The 18,653-nt window shown below is 51.0% G+C and overlaps 1 protein-coding gene across 4 annotated transcripts in view; it reads right to left on the bottom strand.

Annotated features, from left to right (window-relative positions):
* Positions 1-12,510, bottom strand: part of flna (filamin A, alpha (actin binding protein 280)) — a 32,389-nt gene extending 19,879 nt beyond the window's left edge. For all 4 annotated transcript variants that reach the window (XM_057042033.1, XM_057042035.1, XM_057042034.1 and 1 more), the window contains exons 1-7: positions 12,329-12,510; positions 9,992-10,454; positions 5,230-5,481; positions 4,984-5,081; positions 2,423-2,570; positions 1,333-1,451; positions 544-621 (exon numbers count right to left, since the gene is read on the bottom strand). In XM_057042033.1, the coding sequence (XP_056898013.1) occupies positions 544-621; positions 1,333-1,451; positions 2,423-2,570; positions 4,984-5,081; positions 5,230-5,481; positions 9,992-10,361 (1,065 nt within the window). In that variant the 5' untranslated portion in view covers positions 10,362-10,454; positions 12,329-12,510. The remainder of the gene's footprint in view (positions 1-543; positions 622-1,332; positions 1,452-2,422; positions 2,571-4,983; positions 5,082-5,229; positions 5,482-9,991; positions 10,455-12,328) is intronic.
* Between the last annotated feature and the right edge of the window lie 6,143 nt (positions 12,511-18,653).

The raw sequence follows: 18,653 nt of genomic DNA, 5'->3' as shown, positions 1-18,653 counted from the left end.
GATGGATGGATGATGGGTAGATGGATGGGTGGATGATGGATGGATGGGTAGATGGATGGGTAGATGGATGATGGGTAGATGGATGGGTGGATGATGGATGGATGGATGATGGATGGATGATGGGTAGATGGATGGGTGGATGATGGATGGATGGATGGATGATGGATGATGGGTAGATGGATGGATGGATGATGGATGGATGATGGGTAGATGGATGGGTGGATGATGGATGGATGGGTAGATGGATGGGTAGATGGATGATGGGTAGATGGATGGGTGGATGATGGATGGATGGATGATGGATGGATGATGGGTAGATGGATGGGTGGATGATGGATGGATGATGGATGATGGGTAGATGGATGGGTGGATGATGGATGGATGGGTGGATGATGGATGGATGGGTAGATGGATGGGTGGATGATGGATGGATGGATGGGTAGATGGATGATGGGTAGATGGAGGGATGCTAATGCTCAGGATGTGGATGGTATGCATCTGGACTCAAGAACCAGTCCAGAACCAGGGTTGTGCGACACCTACCTTGTGCATCCCTGTGACTCTGGGTGTGTAGGCCACGGAGAAGGTGCGGTTCTTGTCGTTGTTGGCCGTCACTTTAGCCTGAGGGAGACAAAGGGTTGAGGAGGCCGCAGGGTCAGGGGTAGGGTTAGGGTCAGGGTCAGGGTTAGGGTTAGGGTTAGGGTTAGGGTCAGGGTTAGTGTCAGGGTCAGGGTCAGGGTTAGGGTCAGGGTTAGGGTCAGGGTTAGTGTCAGGGTCAGGGTTAGGGTCAGGGTTAGGGTCAGGGTTAGTGTCAGGGTTAGTGTCAGGGTCAGGGTTAGGGTCAGGGTTAGTGTCAGGGTCAGGGTCAGGGTTAGTGTCAGGGTTAGGGTCAGGGTCAGGGTCAGGGTTAGGGTTAGGGTCAGGGTTAGTGTCAGGGTCAGGGTCAGGGTCAGGGTTAGGGTTAGGGTCAGGGTTAGTGTCAGGTCAGGGTCAGGGTCAGGGTTAGGTCAGGGTCAGGTTAGGGTCAGGGTCAGGGTCAGGGTTAGGGTCAGGGTTAGGGTTAGTGTCAGGGTTAGGGTCAGGGTTAGGTCAGGGTTAGTGTCAGGGTCAGGGTCAGGGTCAGGGTCAGGGTCAGGGGTAGGGTCAGGGTCAGGGTTAGTGTCAGGGTTAGGCTCAGGGTCAGGGTCAGGGTCAGGGTTAGGGTTAGTGTCAGGGTTAGGTCAGGGTCAGGGTCAGGGTTAGGGTCAGGGTTAGTGTCAGGGTTAGGGTCAGGGTTAGTGTCAGGGTCAGGGTCAGGGTCAAGGTTAGGGTCAGGGTCAGGAGTAGCTTTACCTCCTCTCGGTGTCCTGCAGGGTCCTCCACATAGACCAGAACCTCCCCCATTCCAGCACTTATGGTTTCCACGGTGAACACGGTCTTCTTCATCACAACGTTCCCCACAGGTTCCACACCTTCACAGGAGAAACGTTCTCTACATCAATCTTTAGGTATTGTCTGTGTGCCTCGGGAAATCAAAATTTCACGTAATTGGTCTAAAAATATTTTTTGAAAGTTGAATTGAATTATTTGCTATTATTAATTTATAAATTTGTGCTGTTGTGGAGTGTCTGTTCTGACGTAACAGCGATCGGAGGTAATACTCCTCCATGGCAGTAGGTGGCAGCAGGTAGCCAGTCACGTAATTTGAGACAAGAGAATTAGTGATGCGAGAGTCATTGTGGCAGTGAGGGGGAAGGTTTTGAAAAGGGAAGGTGCTAACTGGGTGGAGGTCTCTGGCCCAAATCTGTTTCATTTGGATCTAGTTTCACCAGAGATGCAAATGAAACCGACTCGTTTGTGCCACATCAACCACTCACTTTATTTCTCTGCAGCCTCCACGAGTGCCTTGACTAGGTGAGGGACCCTTAAAGCTCAGCAAAGGACGTGAGGAACTACCTGAGCTGAGGCTAAACCGGGGTTTAAAGCTAACCTTTGCAGATTAACCTTTGGACAGTTTTTGGTTGGCCAAGGAGTTTCTAATCTGGCAAACAAAGCTGACTTGACTTTGCTCCCATTTTCCACAACATATCTGTGAGGTTAGCATTTCAAGCTAGACTGCTATCAAAGCTAAAGCTCTGTGTGTGTGTGTGTGTGTGTGTGTGTGTGTGATTCCTGCTATCAGCTCTGTTCATATAAACAGTTCCAGGTTAGGGTTAGAGTGTGCAGAAATATTTTATTCTAAAAAAGTATATTTCAATTTATTGTAAAATACTTTTGCATTGGGTTGTTTTTCTTTGATTCCTGTTCAAGACACTTTGATTAAAACAACCTTACAACATTTTGGTGGTGGTGAGCCTTGTTTGAGGGTTAGGCTCTGATCTACATACATGAAACACTGGAACTGTTCTCTGGGGTTCTCGGGGGTTCTCGGGGGTCAGGTTACCTGGTCCGTAGGCTCGAGCTTTCTTGGGGTTGAGTTTGGGTCGCAGTGGCGCGCCAGGCTTGAGCTTAGCTTTAGGAAACTGGGACAGGTACGTCATGACCGAGTGTTCATCCACATTTGGGTCGACGATCTCCTCGGGAGTGATGACCTAACCGGGCCGAAGCAGCAAGTTGGAAGAATTTTTAAATTAAAGAATGAAAGTTTACATCTGATAAAAGAACTAAGTAGAGAACATTATGCTAATGTCTCTGATAAAACACCTGAAGGCAGCAATGCATCAGATATGCTGCACTAAGGCTCCTCCCATTCTGAGGACACACAGACTACCAGGAGTAACCAGGAGTAACCAGGAGTAACCAGGAGTAACCAGGAGTAACCCAAATCATGACCTGGAAAGGAAGCTCTCCTCCCAACAATGGAACAAGGTCCAAGACTGAGAGCTGACCTGGGAGCTGCATCATGATGTCGAGGGGCCGAGCGTGGCGCTCCAGCTCAGACACAACTACTGCCCCCCAACTACTGCCCCCCAACTACTGCCCCCCAACTACTGCCCCTCCAGTTCATCCAGGACATGAGAAGCTCCTCCAGCTCCTCCATCTCCTCGTGCACCTTTTATTAAATGTTTAATTATGAAGCTCCCCATTTACTGCAGATGTTCTCTCCAAGCAGCTCAGCTGCTTCAGCTTCTGCAGCTCTTGAAAAAAATCTTGATGTTTCAGCATTAAATGACAAAAACCTTCTATCAAACCTGCTGCTTTTGGGGCAAAAAAAGTTATTAAAGTTATTAAAAGTTATTACAAAACGAGCTCGAATGCGTTTCAGCCTGGATGTGGCCCACAGAGCTGAGACCGGACACCACATAGCGCCGCGTTAGCATTAGCAGACTGCAAAAATAGGTGGGACTTACTGGCAGTAGATCAGGACCACTTGGTCTCAACTGGTGAATACCAATCTGAGCCCTGGGGTTCCTCAAGGGTCCATTCTTGGACCACTGCTCACTAAAGCTACATGCTGCCCCAAGCATGGATGTTGGAGCATCTCTTCCCACACATATGCAGACGATACACAACTATATCTGTCAGGCTCGTCACATGACCCGGCCTCTGGTACTGGGTCGGCACATTCATCAAATCGTTGGACGTGTCAGAAGTTTCTGAAGATACATCGTGCCTAACCCTAACCCTAACCCTAACCCTAACCCTCTAGCCCTAACCCTCTAACCCTAACCCTACCCTAACCCTAACCCTAACCCTCTAGCCCTAACCCTCTAACCCTAACCCTAACCCTCTAACCTAACCCCTCTAACCCTAACCCTAACCCTCTAGCCCTAACCCTCTAACCCTAACCTCTAACCCTAACCCTAACCCTAACCCTAACCCTAACCCTAACCCTAACCCTCTAACCCTAACCCTCTAGCCCTAACCCTCTAACCCTAACCCTAACCCTCTAACCCTAACCCTCTAACCCTAACCCTCTAACCCTAACCCTAACCCTCTAACCCTCTAACCCTCTAACCCTCTAACTCTAACCCTAACCCTCTAACCCTAACCCTCTAACCCTAACCCTAACCCTCTAACCCTAACCCTCTAACCCTAACCCTAACCCTCTAACCCTAACACAGATAAGATGAAGGTGATGAAGACAGAAATCTCAGATGTGACTCTGCTATTCGCTAACCTGAACTAACCCTAACCTGAACTAACCCTAACCTGAACTAACCCTAACCTGAACTAACCCCAAGCCTAACGCTAACCTGAACTAACCCTAACCTGAACTAACCCCAAGCCTAACGCTAACCTGAACTAACCCTAACCTGAACTAACCCTAACCTGAACTAACCCCAAGCCTAACGCTAACCTGAACTAACCCTAACCTGAACTAACCCTAACCTGAACTAATGCTAACCTGAACTAACCCCAAGCCTAACGCTAACCTGAACTAACGCTAACCTGAACTAACCCTAACCTGAACTAACCCCAAGCCTAACCCTAACTTGAACTAACGCTAACCTGAACTAACCTAACCTGAACTAACCCCAAGCCTAACCCTAACCTGAACTAACGCTAACCTGAACTAACCCTAACCTGAACTAACCCTAACCTGAACTAACCCCAAGCCTAACCCTAACCTGAACTAACCCTAACGTGAACTAACCCCAAGCCTAACCGTAACCTGAACTAACCCTAACCTGAACTAACCCTAACCTGAACTAACCCCAAGCCTAACCGTAACCTGAACTAACCCTAACCTGAACTAACCCAAGCCTAACCCTAACCTGAACTAACCCTAACCTGAACTAACCCCAAGCCTAACCCTAACCTGAACTAACCCTAACCCTAACCTGAACTACCCCAAGCCTAACCCTAACCTGAACTAACCCCAAGCCTAACCCTAACCTGAACTAACGCTAACCTGAACTAACCCTAACCTGAACTAACCCTAACCCTAACTCGAGCCAGCAGCTTTTAGAGATGCATGATCCCGCTCAGAAAGTATGGGATGTTCCAAAGGAAGTTACTGTTCCAGAGCGTGACGGTCGTCATGGCAACACCCGTGGTTACCTGTGGGATGCCCAGCCAGTCGTCTGCCTGCTGCATGGCCTCGCGAGCGTTGTCCACTGGTTTGGAGCGGTCCCACTGGTCCCAGTCAGGACACAAGCCTGTGGTGGACACAAGACGTCAGCCGCCTCCCACCGCTACAGCGCATAAGCCCCGCCCACCCAGTCGGCCTTGGCTTCTTCTGACCTCCTGAGGATTTAACCCTGGACAATCATTCTGACTCCGCCCCCAACGCCATAGAGCAGTCACCTGGTGCACAGCTGTCCACCAGCGCTCCGAGGGCCTGGCCCGTCTGCCAGTCCCTGTTGAAGTTGGTGATGGGCAGTTCTGGCAGCTTGTTCTGGATCCATCCCAGCAGCCGTTGCTTGGGGGTCTTCTGCTTGCCGTCGTCCCCCTCCTCCTCCTCGTCCCACATGGGCATGGAGATGGAGTAATGGAGGATGAGGGTCCAGATCAGGCCCAGGATCAGCTTCAGGTTCCCGTCCACGATGGCTTTAGAATCTAGTAGAGAAGGAAACACGGCACCATCAGGAGCATCAGACCAGGATCCCACCTGGACCCGAGCGTCCGAACCACCAAACACGAACTTCCTGATCTCTAATGGAAGAAAAGCTGAAGGCCCAAACCCTGAAGGTGAGGTGGGAGGGGCTTAGAGACCGCCATCAAGGTTCAGGGACATTTAGGGTTAGTTAAAGACTCACGTCCCAGTTTATCACACACACACACTCACACACACACACACACACACAGTCACTCACTCACACACACACACACACACACACAGTCACTCACTCACTCACACACACACACACACACACACACACTTATACACACACGCACAGACACCCACTCACACACACACTCACACACTCACAGACACTCACTCACACACACAGACACACACTCACACACACTCACAGACACACACACTCACAGACACTCACACACACACTCACAGACACTCACTCACACACACACTCACACACACACTCACACACACTCACACACACTCACACACACTCACACCACACTCACACACACTCACACACTCACTCACACACCACACTCACAACACTCACTCACACACACACTCACTCACAGACACTCACTCACACACACAGACACACACTCACACTCACAGACAGACCCAAACATGTCAGGAATCTCCCAGCATTCCCAGCAGCCACAGTGGCCTGATGGGGCCCTTATACGGACACAGACTGCCACACCCCCCCCCCCCCCCCCCCCCCGTGGTGAATAAGAGCTGTGTGTGCACAACGTCCTCAGCGTGCACGTTTGCCCCCAAAGTCCCCATGACTCACCTAACGCCCATGACATCATGATGACATCAGAGCGACCTCTGACCTGCAGGCTGACCCGAGTCCAGCAGGAATATTCCAGTTGTTCTGCCACATCTGGAGCAGATTACATGGTGCCCCCCCCCCCCCCAACATCAGGATCATCCAACAGCTCGAGCCCCCACGGACCCCCCTGGTTCTGTTCAGGCTTCAGAGACACATCTACACAGACGTGCACGTGTGGACACGTCTAAACAGACGTGCACGTGTGGACACAACTAAACAGACGTGCATCTTCTTTATCCTCTCGGGGTCATGGGGAGGCGACACATTTGTTGGTTAGCATAAAATGCTACTGGACGGGAGGCGGCCCAGGACCAGGAGGAGGGATCACATCTCTGCCTGGATGGGAGCGGCTGCCCCCTAACCTGACCTGCTTTAGCTACTGAATGCTAACCTGCGTTAGCTACTGAATGCTAACCTGCTTTAGCTACTGAATGCTAACCTGCGTTAGCTACTGAATGCTAACCTGCTTTATTCAGCATTATTGGAATCTTTCTTATTGCTGATGTTCTGAATCATCCTCAAGTTTTTTACAAGATGTTTCCCAACGTTCCGAAATGACATCAGTTCAGATCCCGATGAAACAACCGCAGCTACGACTCCCCCTCCTCCTCATCCCTCCCCCTCTCCCCCTCTCTCTCTCCCTCCCCCTCCCTCTCTCTCCCTCCCCCTCCCTCTCCCTCTCTCCCCCTCCCTCTCCCTCTCTCCCCCTCCCTCTCCCTCCCCTCCCTCTTCCCTCCCTCTCCCTCCCCTCCCTCTTCCCTCCCTCCCCCCCCTCCCTCTTCCCTCCCCCTCCCCCCCCTCCCTCTTCCCTCTCTCTCTCCCCCTCTCTCTCTCCCTCCCCCTCCCTCTTCTCTCTCTCCCCCTCCCTCCCCCTCCCTCTCTCTCCCTCCCCCTCCCTCTCCCTCTTCTCTCCCTCCCCCTCCCTCTTCCCTCCCTCCCTCTTCCCTCCCTCTTCCCTCTCTCTGTTAGAACAAAGTTCCTCCTGGATTTTCGCCTTAAAAGGGCAGAAACAAAGTGGATGGTGGCCGGCCTCCAGCTGCCTGAGCTCTGGTTACAGGAGGAGGGACCAAAGAAAAGAAAGTGGAGGGCAAAGAAAGAAAAGAGTGGAGGGAGGGAGGGGGGCAGGAGGGAGGGGGGCAGGAGGGAGGGGGGCAGGGAAAGTGCTGTGTGCAACATTTTTTCAAACCCAAACTGACAAGAGGAGGAGAAAAGGAGGCTTGAGCTTCAGTGAGGAAAGAGGAGGGGAGGAGAGGAGGAGAGGAGAGGAGAGGAGGAGGGGAGGAGGAGAGGGAGGAGGAGAGGGGAGGAGGAGGGGAGGAGGAGAGGGGAGGAGGAGAGGGGAGGAGGAGAGGGGAGGAGAGGAGGAGAGGAGGGGAGGAGGAGAGGGGAGGAGGAGAGGAGGAGAAGAGGAGAGGGGAGGAGGGGAGGGGAGGAGGAGAGGGAGGAGGAGAGAGGGGAGGAGGAGAGGAGAGGAGGAGAGGGGAGGAGGAGAGGAGGAGGGGAGGGGAGGAGGAGAGGGGAGGAGGAGGGGAGGAGGAGGGGAGGGAGGAGGAGAGGAGGGGAGGAGAGGAGGAGAAGAGGAGAGGGGAGGAGGGAAGATGAGGAAGAGGAGGAGAGGAGAGGAGAGGAGAGGAGGAGAGAGGAGGAGAGAAGAAGAGGAGGAAGAGGAGGGGAGGAAGAGGAGGAGGAGATCACACCCCTCTGGTGTGATGTCACAGGAGAAGCCCTGTCCCCGCCCCCTAACCTCCCCCTGTCCCCGCCCCCTAACCTCCCCCTGTCCCCGCCCCCTAACCTCCCCCTGTTCCACCCTGCTCACAGGAAGTTGTGCTGGCGATAAAGAGCTGGCAGGAAGTGATCCATTTGGACTCTTATCAGCGCAGTCGGTCTCAGACGTTCTGTCAGAATTTCTGAAGTGTCTCCAGATCACACTTTGGTGCTTAGCATGCTACGCTACGTTCACCAGAACCAGCCAACACTGAGGAGTTGCTGGTGTCTGACAGACAACCCAGATGGTTACTGGTTATTCACCAGTCACCCAGAGGTGCAGTGGGCGGGGCCAACGCCAACGCCATCAACCTGATTGGTTTAGTAAATTCTCACTAATATTTGGTGGAATGGATCAGAGCAGAAGGTGCTGATGTCGGTGGTGCTGCGGCCCGACTGGACGGTACCGAGGAGATGTGGCTTTGAGAGCCCTCAGAAGGAAGATAGTTTATTTATTATTATTATTATATTATTATTATTATTATTATTATTATTATTATTATTATTATTATTGAGGGTTATTCTGGAGCTGGTCTGGATGGTGGGCGGTGAGGGTTAGCAGGGTCAGAAGGCGCTAACTGCGGCTGGCTAACGTGCTGCGTTACAGCAGCGTGTTCCTCACGTCTCAGCACAGGAACGTCAGGACTCTTCTCAGTAACGTGGAACACGTTGTTACGCAAGAGTGTAACAGGAGGGAGCTGCTGTTACCACACACTCGCCCAGAAGAAGTCTTTGTTCCACCATTTTGTTTCAGTGCTACAAACATTCTGCTGCCGGGAAGCAGAACATCGTCACTAATGAGAGCAGCCACGCAGCAGCTCTTAATTACTTCCAGGACCGAAGCCAAGACGAGTTCAGGAGAAAAACCGAGCGACCAGAACCGTGAAGATGGGGAAGATCAGGCCCGTTTCTAAATGACAGGTCCGACATCCTGACTGCAGACCGGCGCCCCAAACCTGAGAAGATGATCAGCATGTTCAGATGTGACCCATGGAGAAAAGAGACCTGAAATATACAGAAACTCATGACCAGAACCTTCTGAGGGAGCAGACACGGACCTTCCACAGCAGCATTCTCACTAATCCTGCCACAACATGATGGGACCTAGCATCAGTCTGGACATGTTTATGCTAGGCTAACCGCCTCCATGCGCTGCGAGAACGTTAACGTCTGGTGGATCCACAAGTTGGTACAATCAGCAGCAAAAATGTGAAGTGACAGAGGTGTGGTCCTGAACGTGTCCGGAACCAAGGGAGGAACCGTGGCTGATGGTGGGGAAATGCTGTCAACGGGTGTGTCCACAGAGGAAGGAGGAAGTAACGAGATGAGTCGAGACCCAAGATGAGTCGAGACCCAAGATGAGTCATCTTCAGGCAGCAGAACACTGCAAGAACACAAGGACAACAGCAGCAGAACCCAGAACCAAACAGTGGTTCTGCAGTCAACAACGAGGACACCACGTCCTGACTTTCCCACAATTCCCAACAGAACAGGGTTCCGAGTTCTGCTGGACTCATCTTTGGAACGTGAACCCCAAACAGGTGGAACAATTGGAGATTCGTCACAGCTCAGCAGAACCGGAGCCAAGGTTCTGATCAGAACACAGTAGACGTGAGCACAGACAAAGGGCCTGTGTCTCACCCACACGGTCCGGTCCGGTCCGGTCCAGTAAGCAAATGCGTCTAAACTCAACGACACGTGACCAAAATCTGATTATCTTTGCGGCCACAAAGCCGAACCGATGTTGCGCATGCGCACTTCCGGTCGCTCATTGATCGACCAGTTGCAGAAAGTGAAGCGACGTTTTAGAACGAGCAGCAACGAGCTCACCTGGCGAGCGTGTGCGCGCGCGCGAGTGTGCGTGTGGTCGCGCACGAACTTACCGATGGACACTAGCTTGATGTTCTCCCGTTCCAGGAACTCCAGCGCCACCGACACGTTCTCCAGCTGCATCTGGCGGAAGGTGGGTCTCTGGTTGTACTTTCGGAACATCTTCTTCTGGGACAGAACCTCCAGCAGCCCGATGAGCCGAAGCCCGTCGCTCAGGTCCGTCTGCAGGTTCCCGATGCGCTTGTTGACACATTTCAGGTGTTCGTTGCACCACCTGGTGAACGTGTTCTGTTGGATCTTCTTCCACGGGGCGTCTTCGGCCAGGTCCTTCTCCGTGGCGGGCATCTCTGCGTCCTTATCCGAGGAGAGAGTGTTGGGAGCGGGCGCGGCGCTCTGGTGGAGCCGGGGGTGGGAACCGCTCATTTTTATGGCCTCGTCTGTGTCCTGGTTCGCTGGGTTGTTTTCCTGGGTGGAGTCTCCCTCTCTCTCTCCCTCTCTACGTCTCTCTCTCTCTCTCTCTGAGGAAATAGAGGCAAAGAAAAAAAGAAGAGATGAAATAAAAAATAAAAGTTGTGTGCATCAAACTTGGAGTTCATCCTTTTCCTTTCATTTCAGTCTTGAATGCGCCTTGAAAGGAAGTAGCCCCCCCCCCATAAAGAATCTGGGGCTGGGATTATAATCCGGAGAGCATGACCCGAGTGATCTGAGTTCTGATCGGAGCAGCACCGATTCCAAGATTAGTGATCAAACCTCAACTTGACTTTTGCTATTTTATCTAGTTTCATTTTGCAATGTAGAATCTACTTTAAATCTGTTATACTGTATGTTTGAATCTGTTGCTTCAAATCTACTGTTAAAGGATTAGAGCTCATTCAGGAGTCAGATCAGTGGTGAAAATAATAGTTTGGTTCACTTTCAGATGTGAAGCATCACGAATTTACAGGATTCTTAGTTTTAGTATTGAACAGTTGTTCTGCTGTTGGATGGGATGTAATAAAACTGTTGATGCTTTATGACTATGGGCCACCCCCTGTGACCCCTGTGACCCCCGTGGTAGTCATCAGATTCATCAAGTCACTTTATCTTCTGCAGACACACTTGAGAAATTCTGAGAGGCAGATAAACATCAGGCTGCAGCACTTTTATGGAGACATGAGGCTGATGTGAGCATGAAGGAAACATATCTGCGTGTGTACGTGTGCGTGTGCGTGTGCGTGCTCCAGAGCGCAGAGATATTTCCAGGAGAGGATGATGGGATCAAAAATGGTCATTTCGAGATGAACTCAGACTCGTGAATTAAGATAAAAGCGTAAGTTGGCTCCCCCTGGCGGCTCTGTGCGGTACAGCGCCGTGACTGAGCTGATCACATGTGATCAATAACATTATTGGGGCGCATCGCTGCTGCCGATGCACATTTGACGGCTAAAGGCTTCTTCTCCAAACAGGACGACGGGACCGGTGGGGGGGGGGGGGGCAGCAACCAGAACCCCCGTCAGAACCAAGGATGAAGAACCTGGAGATGTTCCGCTGTGGTGACGCTGCTGAAAGTTTCTCCTCTGGCGGCGTCTGAGCAGCGAACGTGTGGAGAAAGTTCATCTGAGCAGCGAACGTGTGGAGAAAGTTCATCTGAGCAGCGAACGTGTGGAGAAAGTTCATCTGAAAGTTCATCTGAGCAGCGAACGTGTGGAGAAAGTTCATCTGAGCAGCGAACGTGTGGAGAAAGTTCATCTGAGCAGCGAACGTGTGGAGAAAGTTCATCTGAGCAGCGAACGTGTGGAGAAACTTCTCGTCCGAGCTGCTTCTTTTTCTGAGACTTTCACTGAAACATCGACTAAATGTTTTCAGCAGATTTCAGCAGAATCCGGCGCCACGCCCACAAATCCCGAAGGTAAAGAGAAGACGGAGCCAGGCTCCAGTAAAGGTGAGCCCGACCCGACCCGACCCGACCCGACCCGACCCCCCCGCCACGGTCCGTCTTTTACCTTATTTGGTTCGGAGCCCCTAATTGGAACATCGGCGAGATGCTTCGTGGCGTGCACGTAAGAGGCGTGCGCGTGCGTAACTGCCCAAACAAAACTTCCCAGGAACAAAAAAAACGAAAAGCTTGCGGGTCCGAACCGACTCGGACCTGGTCCAACTGGACTGGACGCGCATGTGACCCCGCAAACAGACCACAGAAAAGAGAGTCCAATGCGTCGATGAGTGAGGCGTGGCGCACCGCAACACCCGCCAGAGATGCCCGCAGCCCCAGAGTCACGCACGGTCCAAAGGCACGAGAACTGGACCCGTTCGGATCCACACGGTTCACAAAAGCAAGACGTCAGTATGCAGAAAATAGCAGCATCACGCACAGCATCACGCACAGCATCACGCACAGCATCTCAACTTACATGCGCGTCCGAGTCCGTCGTCTGTGCGCAGTTGCGGTGATTTGAGCGTGACCCGCACAGATCGGAGCTGCTTCCCCGCGAGCTTCGGAAGAAATGGTCAAAATCTGCGTGACGTGCTGAAGGAGAGAGACTCTCCTCTTCTGTCCCGCACCGTGACAACCTTAATTGGTAAACTGGTAAACGCACGCGGGGCGCGGGGGTGTTCCCCGCTCTCTCTCTCTCTCTCTCTCTCTCTCCTCTCTCTCTCTCCTCTCTTTCTCTATCTCCCTCTCTCTCCCTCCCCCCTCCTCCCTCTCTCTCTCTCCCCTCCTCTCTCTCTCCCCCTCTCTTCTCTCCTCCCTCTCTCTCTCTCTCTCTCTCTCTCTCCTCTCTCTCTCCCTCCCTCCCTCTCTCTCTCCCCTCCTCTCTCTCCCCTCTCTCTCTCCCTCCCTCTCTCTCTCTCTTTCTCTCTCTCCTCTCTCTCCCTCCCTCCCCCTCTCTCTCTCCCCCCTCCTCCCTCTCTCTCTCCTCCCTCTCTCTCTCCTCCTCTCCTCTCCTCTCTCTCCCCTCTCTCTCTCCCCCCTCTCTCTCTCTCTCTCCCCTCTCTCTCTCCTCCCTCTCTCTCTCCTCTCTCCTCTCTCTCTCCCCCTCCCTCTCTCTCCCCCCTCCTCTCTCTCTCCCCCTCTCCCTCCCTCTCTCTCTTGGGTGACGTAATGACGTAAACGCCTTCCGGGTTTTAAAGGTATGACGCGACCAACTTTTCGGTACCACCATTTCATCTGCCCCTGGTGTGTGTGTGTGTGTGGGGGGGGGGGGGCATGCTAGCATGTGTGTGGGTGTTGGGGGGGTAACAAGCGCCAGATGTTTACAAGTGTGAGCTCGTCCATGACATCAGCCTGGAAGGCCTAATCAAACGTCTCTCCCTCCCTCCCTCACACACACACACACACACACACACACACACACACACACACACACACACAGCTCCTAACTAACCATCCTAAGTAAACCCCTGACCCAGTTCTAATCTGAACCCTCAGACACATCAAAGGACATGTGACCACCAAAAGAATGTCCTCACTTTGATAGTCAAATGAGCATTCTGTTCCATGTGTTATGTACAAGGACACACACACACACACACACACACACACACACACACCACACACACACACGCACACACACACACACACACACACACATAGGATACCTGGACTGGTCACACAGAGACAGGGAGGGTTACTGGCTCCTGGTTTGGTATTTACTGGTGTTTACTGGTGTTTACTGGTGTTTACTGGGGTTTACTGGTGTTTACTACTGGTGTTTACTGGGGTTTACTGGTGTTTACTGTGTTTACTGGGGTTTACTGGTATTTACTGGGGTTTACTGGTGTTTACTGGTGTTTACTGGGGTTTACTGGTGTTTACTACTGGGGTTTACTGGTGTTTACTGGTGTTTACTGGGGTTTACTGGTATTTACTGGGGTTTACTACTGGTGTTTACTGGGGTTTACTGGTGTTTACTGGTGTTTACTGGTGTTTACTACTGGGGTTTACTGGTGTTTACTGGTGTTTACTGGTGTTTACTACTGGGGTTTACTGGGGTTTACTGGTATTTACTGGGGTTTACTGGGGTTTACTGGTATTTACTGGTGTTTACTGGTGTTTACTACTGGGGTTTACTGGTATTTACTGGGGTTTACTGGTGTTTACTGGTGTTTACTGGGGTTTACTGGTATTTACTGGGGTTTACTGGTGTTTACTGGTGTTTACTGGGGTTTACTGGTGTTTACTGGTGTTTACTGGTTTACTGGTGTTTACTGGGGTTTACTGGGGTTTACTGGTGTTTACTGGTGTTTACTGGGGTTTACTGGTGTTTTACTGGGGTTTACTGGTGTTTACTACTGGGGTTTACAGGTGTTTACTGGTGTTTACTGGGGTTTACTGGTATTTACTGGGGTTTACTGGTGTTTACTGGTGTTTACTGGGGTTTACTGGTATTTACTGGGGTTTACTGGTGTTTACTGGGGTTTACTGGTGTTTACTGGTGTTTACTGGTGTTTACTGGGGTTTACTGGTGTTTACTGGTGTTTACTGGGGTTTACTGGGGTTTACTGGTATTTACTGGGGTTTACTGGGGTTTACTGGTATTTACTGGGGTTTACTGGTGTTTACTGGGGTTTACTGGTATTTACTGGGGTTTACTGGTGTTTACTGGTGTTTACTGGGGTTTACTGGTATTTACTGGGGTTTACTGGTGTTTACTGGTGTTTACTGGGGTTTACTGGTGTTTACTGGTGTTTACTGGTGTTTACTGGGGTTTACTGGGGTTTACTGGTGTTTACTGGTGTTTACTGGGGTTTACTGGTGTTTACTGGTGTTTACTGGGGTTTACTGGGGTTTACTGGTCTAAATCACTCAGGACTTTTTTCCCTGTGTTTGATTAACTTTTGGGGAAATTTTAAGTCATTAAAATGAGCGACTGAGCCTCCACTTGACAACTTTACAACAATCATCTTTCTGTTCCCCAGTTACGGAGCTGAAGTGGTAAATTGTTTAAGTTGAAGTGATGGAGGAATGTCAAACACACACATACACGCGCGCGCGCACACACACACACACACACGCATACACACACACGCGCCACACACACACACGCACACACACACACCACACACACACACACGCACGCACACACACGCACGCACACACACGCACACTGAGCTAAATTTAAACCTTTGTGCTAAAATAAAGGATCCTTAGATGAACAAACAGGCCATTAAACTTTAGTCTTGTGCACTTTGACATTCTCATGCCATCAAACAGACCCGACAGCTGGAACAGCAGCACTCAACAGACGTGTTGGGACATTTTAAGAGCAGCTGAGGCAAAGAATTGAATTTAGGAGACAGCACTCAAAGAAGAGAGGGATGAAAGGAGGGATGAAAGGAGGGATGAAAGGAGGGGTGCGTGGCCATCACCTTACGATTTAATGATTTGGAAATGTTTATTAGATTTTAGTCACCTTTTAAATCAGATGTAACAGGCTTGACATGTTTTGTGCTGGAACAGTTCAAGGACCAGATCCTTGAAGTCCTCACAAGGTATTTTTAAAAAACTACACTTTCAGTTTAATCAAAACTAAACTAAAGAACCACCCAAATGGTAAATAATGTATACTTTGACCAGAACAATCAGACCACACGGGATTTTGAAAAGTTCCAGCTTTCAGTCCATATTAAGAAAATGCCTCAGAGTGAAGGAGACCAGAGTTCTGGAGCGGTTCCCAGACAGCAGCTGACACTCGATCACTGTTACCGGAACTTTAATTTGAGAAATTAAAACCTCACCCAATCACAGGAGATCAATTTTGTTAGAATAAGAATTCAACTTCATGCAGAGTGTGAAGACGTGACCTCAGCAGGTGGTGTAATCTGGGCCACGTCTGCTGATATCTGCTGGAGGTCCTCCGAGAACGTAGCGGTACATCTACAAACAGAACCTTTTAAGGACACGGCTCCCGTTGCGTCTCACTGTCAGCCTGTCTGTAGTCTTCAGTCCGGACCTCCAACACGGAGAGCACCAGGGATGCTGCAAGGAGGGGGCTGCAGCACCTCCTGGTGGCAGGAAATGGCGCCGTTTGTTGCACTGCCTGTACCAAATTTACTCTCCATTCTTATATTCCCTAAACTAGAAAGCAGATGAAATATACTGTGATTATGGTGTAAGACCAAAAGGCCTCTCGTGAGCCTGCAGGACATAGCCACTTTGTGGAGCATTTACGCCCGTGAGGTGACAACGACGTTTTCACACCACAAAAAGTCCGACGTTCAGCAGCCGTCGATGCTCCGCTCTCGACCTAAAACCCATTAGTTTGATCTTAGGAGCAGATCAGGAGCAGATAATCACCGGGGGGGTTTTCGATATGAGGCCTTGGTTGGGAGGGCTTTTCCCATGATGAACAGCAGAAATGTCCAAGTTCACCCTAAAGACAGAAGTGTGCATTTGAGTGCAGGTGTTCCCTCCCTGATCCTCGACAGGAAGCTGCTTTTCAATAACACACCTATAACACAGCTATACACACCCATAACACAGCAATAACACACCTATAACACAGCAATAACACACCTATAACACAGCTATAACACACCCATAACACAGCAATAACACACCTATAACACAGCTAGAACACACCCATAACACAGCAATAACACACCTATAACACAGCTAGAACACAGCTATAACACAGCAATAACACAGCTATAACACAGCTATAACACAGCTATAACACAGCTATAACACACCTATAACAAGCAATAACACGTCTACAGCTACAACATGCTTAGTCTCTCAGTCTGCCTATTCTCTCCTCTCCCTGTCCTCCCTCTCCTCTCCTCTCTCTTTACCCCCCCCCCCCCCATCAGCAGGAAGGTCCCCCTACATGAGCCTGGTCCTGCTCCAGGTTTGTTCCTGTTAAAGGGGAGTTTTTCCTGCCCCTGTTCCTTGTTGGGGCTCAGGCCCTGCTGGGGTTCTGGAGAGGGTCTAGAGACACTTTGGATTGTACCAGACGCTGTATAAATAAAGATTGATTGATGGATAATATCAGAATCTCAATACAGCTATTTGGTGACACAAATATATGTGTGTGTGTGTGTGTCAAGTGTGTGTGTGTGTGTGTCAATGTGTTGTGTGTGCGTGTGTGTGTGGATTGGTGGGTGGGAGCAGAAGGATAGAAGATCATTTATTCACTGCTGCAGTCTGTTCACATTCCTCCCCCCTTATATGGACAAAACTACTGGAGCCCATCTTCACACACACACACTCACACACACACACACACACACACAAACACGGGAAATGAGAACAAGCCTGATCTGATATTAAATGTTAAATTGTTCATGGACCTATGCAATCCATACGCAATCCGGATGACAGCTGAAGGGTCGGTGTCTTGGGTAGAATAGTTAGTTGGTTAAAGAAAAGAAAGAAAGAAAGAAAGAAAGAAAGAAAGAAAGAAAAAAAGAAGAAAAGAAAGAAAGAAAGAAGACGGACGGACGGATGAACGGATGGACAGATAGACAGATAGACAGATAGATAGATAGATAGATAGATAGATAGATAGATAGATAGATAGATAGATAGATAGATAGATAGATAGATAGATAGATAGATAGATAGATGACCTCCACAGAAATAATGAGTGTCTGGATTTACTGGGAACAGATGTTACAGGAAGTGGATGGTGATGTCATAGCATACATTCCTTCTGGGAAGTGTGTGATGCCACAGTAAAGACGTTAACACACTTCATGTGAAGTAAGTTTTATTAATTGGGTGAATACTTGTGACAAAATTAAGATAAACTGGAATGTATCCTGTGAGTAACCCCCCCCCCCCACACACACCACACACACACAGACAGACAGAGACACACACAGCATGACATCATATGATCTAATTTCTGAAGCAGCTTAGACCTGCAGAAACATGACCAGAGAGGGAGAGAGAGGGGGGAGAGAGGGGAAGAGAGAGGGGGGAGGAGAGGAGGGAGAGAGAGAGGAGGGAGAGAGCTGACGGGAGGGGAGAGGGCCGAGAGGAGGAGAGCAGAGGAGGGCCGAGAGAAGGGAGAGAGAGGGAGAGGGGAGGGGAGGGACAGGGGAGAGGGAGAATCGACGGGGAGAGCAGGGGGAGGAGACGAGGGAGAGAGAGGGGCGAGATATCGAGAGGGAGACAGAGACGAGAAGAGGGAGAGGAGGAGATTGACCCGAAGGGACCTGAGAGGGGAGAGGGGAGAGGGAGAGAGAGAGAGGGGACCGAGAGACGGGGAGGGAGAGGGGGGAGGAGGAGAGGAGCAGAGAGGGGGGACGAGAGGGGGGAGGGAAGAGGGAGAGAGAACAGGGAGGGAGAGAGATGACGAGGAGAGAGAGAAGGGGGGAGAGAGAGGGACGCGGAGAGGGAGAGAGGGGGGAGAGAGAGGGAGAGAGAGGGGGGAGGGAGAGGAGGAGGGGGACGGGAGCGAGGAGCGAGGGAGGAGAGGGGGGGAGAGGAGAGAAGGGAGAGAGGAGCGGGAGGGGAGAGGGACCGGAGGAGAGAGAGGGGGGCGAGAGAGGGAGGACGGAGAAGAGAGAGAGAGGGAGAGAGGGACGAGAGAGGGGGAGGGAGAGGGAGAGAGAGGGGGGAGAGATGAGGGGGGAGAGGGAGGGGGGATGAGAGAGAGGGAGAGGGAGAGAGAGGGGGGAGAGAGAGGGAGAGAGAGGGGGGAGAGGAGCGGGGAGAGGAGAGAGGGGGGGAGAGAGAGGGGAGAGAGAGGGAGGGGAGGAGATGAGGGACGAGGGAAGGGAGAGGGA

This window comes from Takifugu flavidus, chromosome 8, assembly GCF_003711565.1.
Source record: "Takifugu flavidus isolate HTHZ2018 chromosome 8, ASM371156v2, whole genome shotgun sequence".
NCBI classification, from domain to species: domain Eukaryota; kingdom Metazoa; phylum Chordata; class Actinopteri; order Tetraodontiformes; family Tetraodontidae; genus Takifugu; species Takifugu flavidus.
Note: the sequence above shows the minus strand (reverse complement) of the source record. Positions and strands in the feature narration are given on the sequence as shown.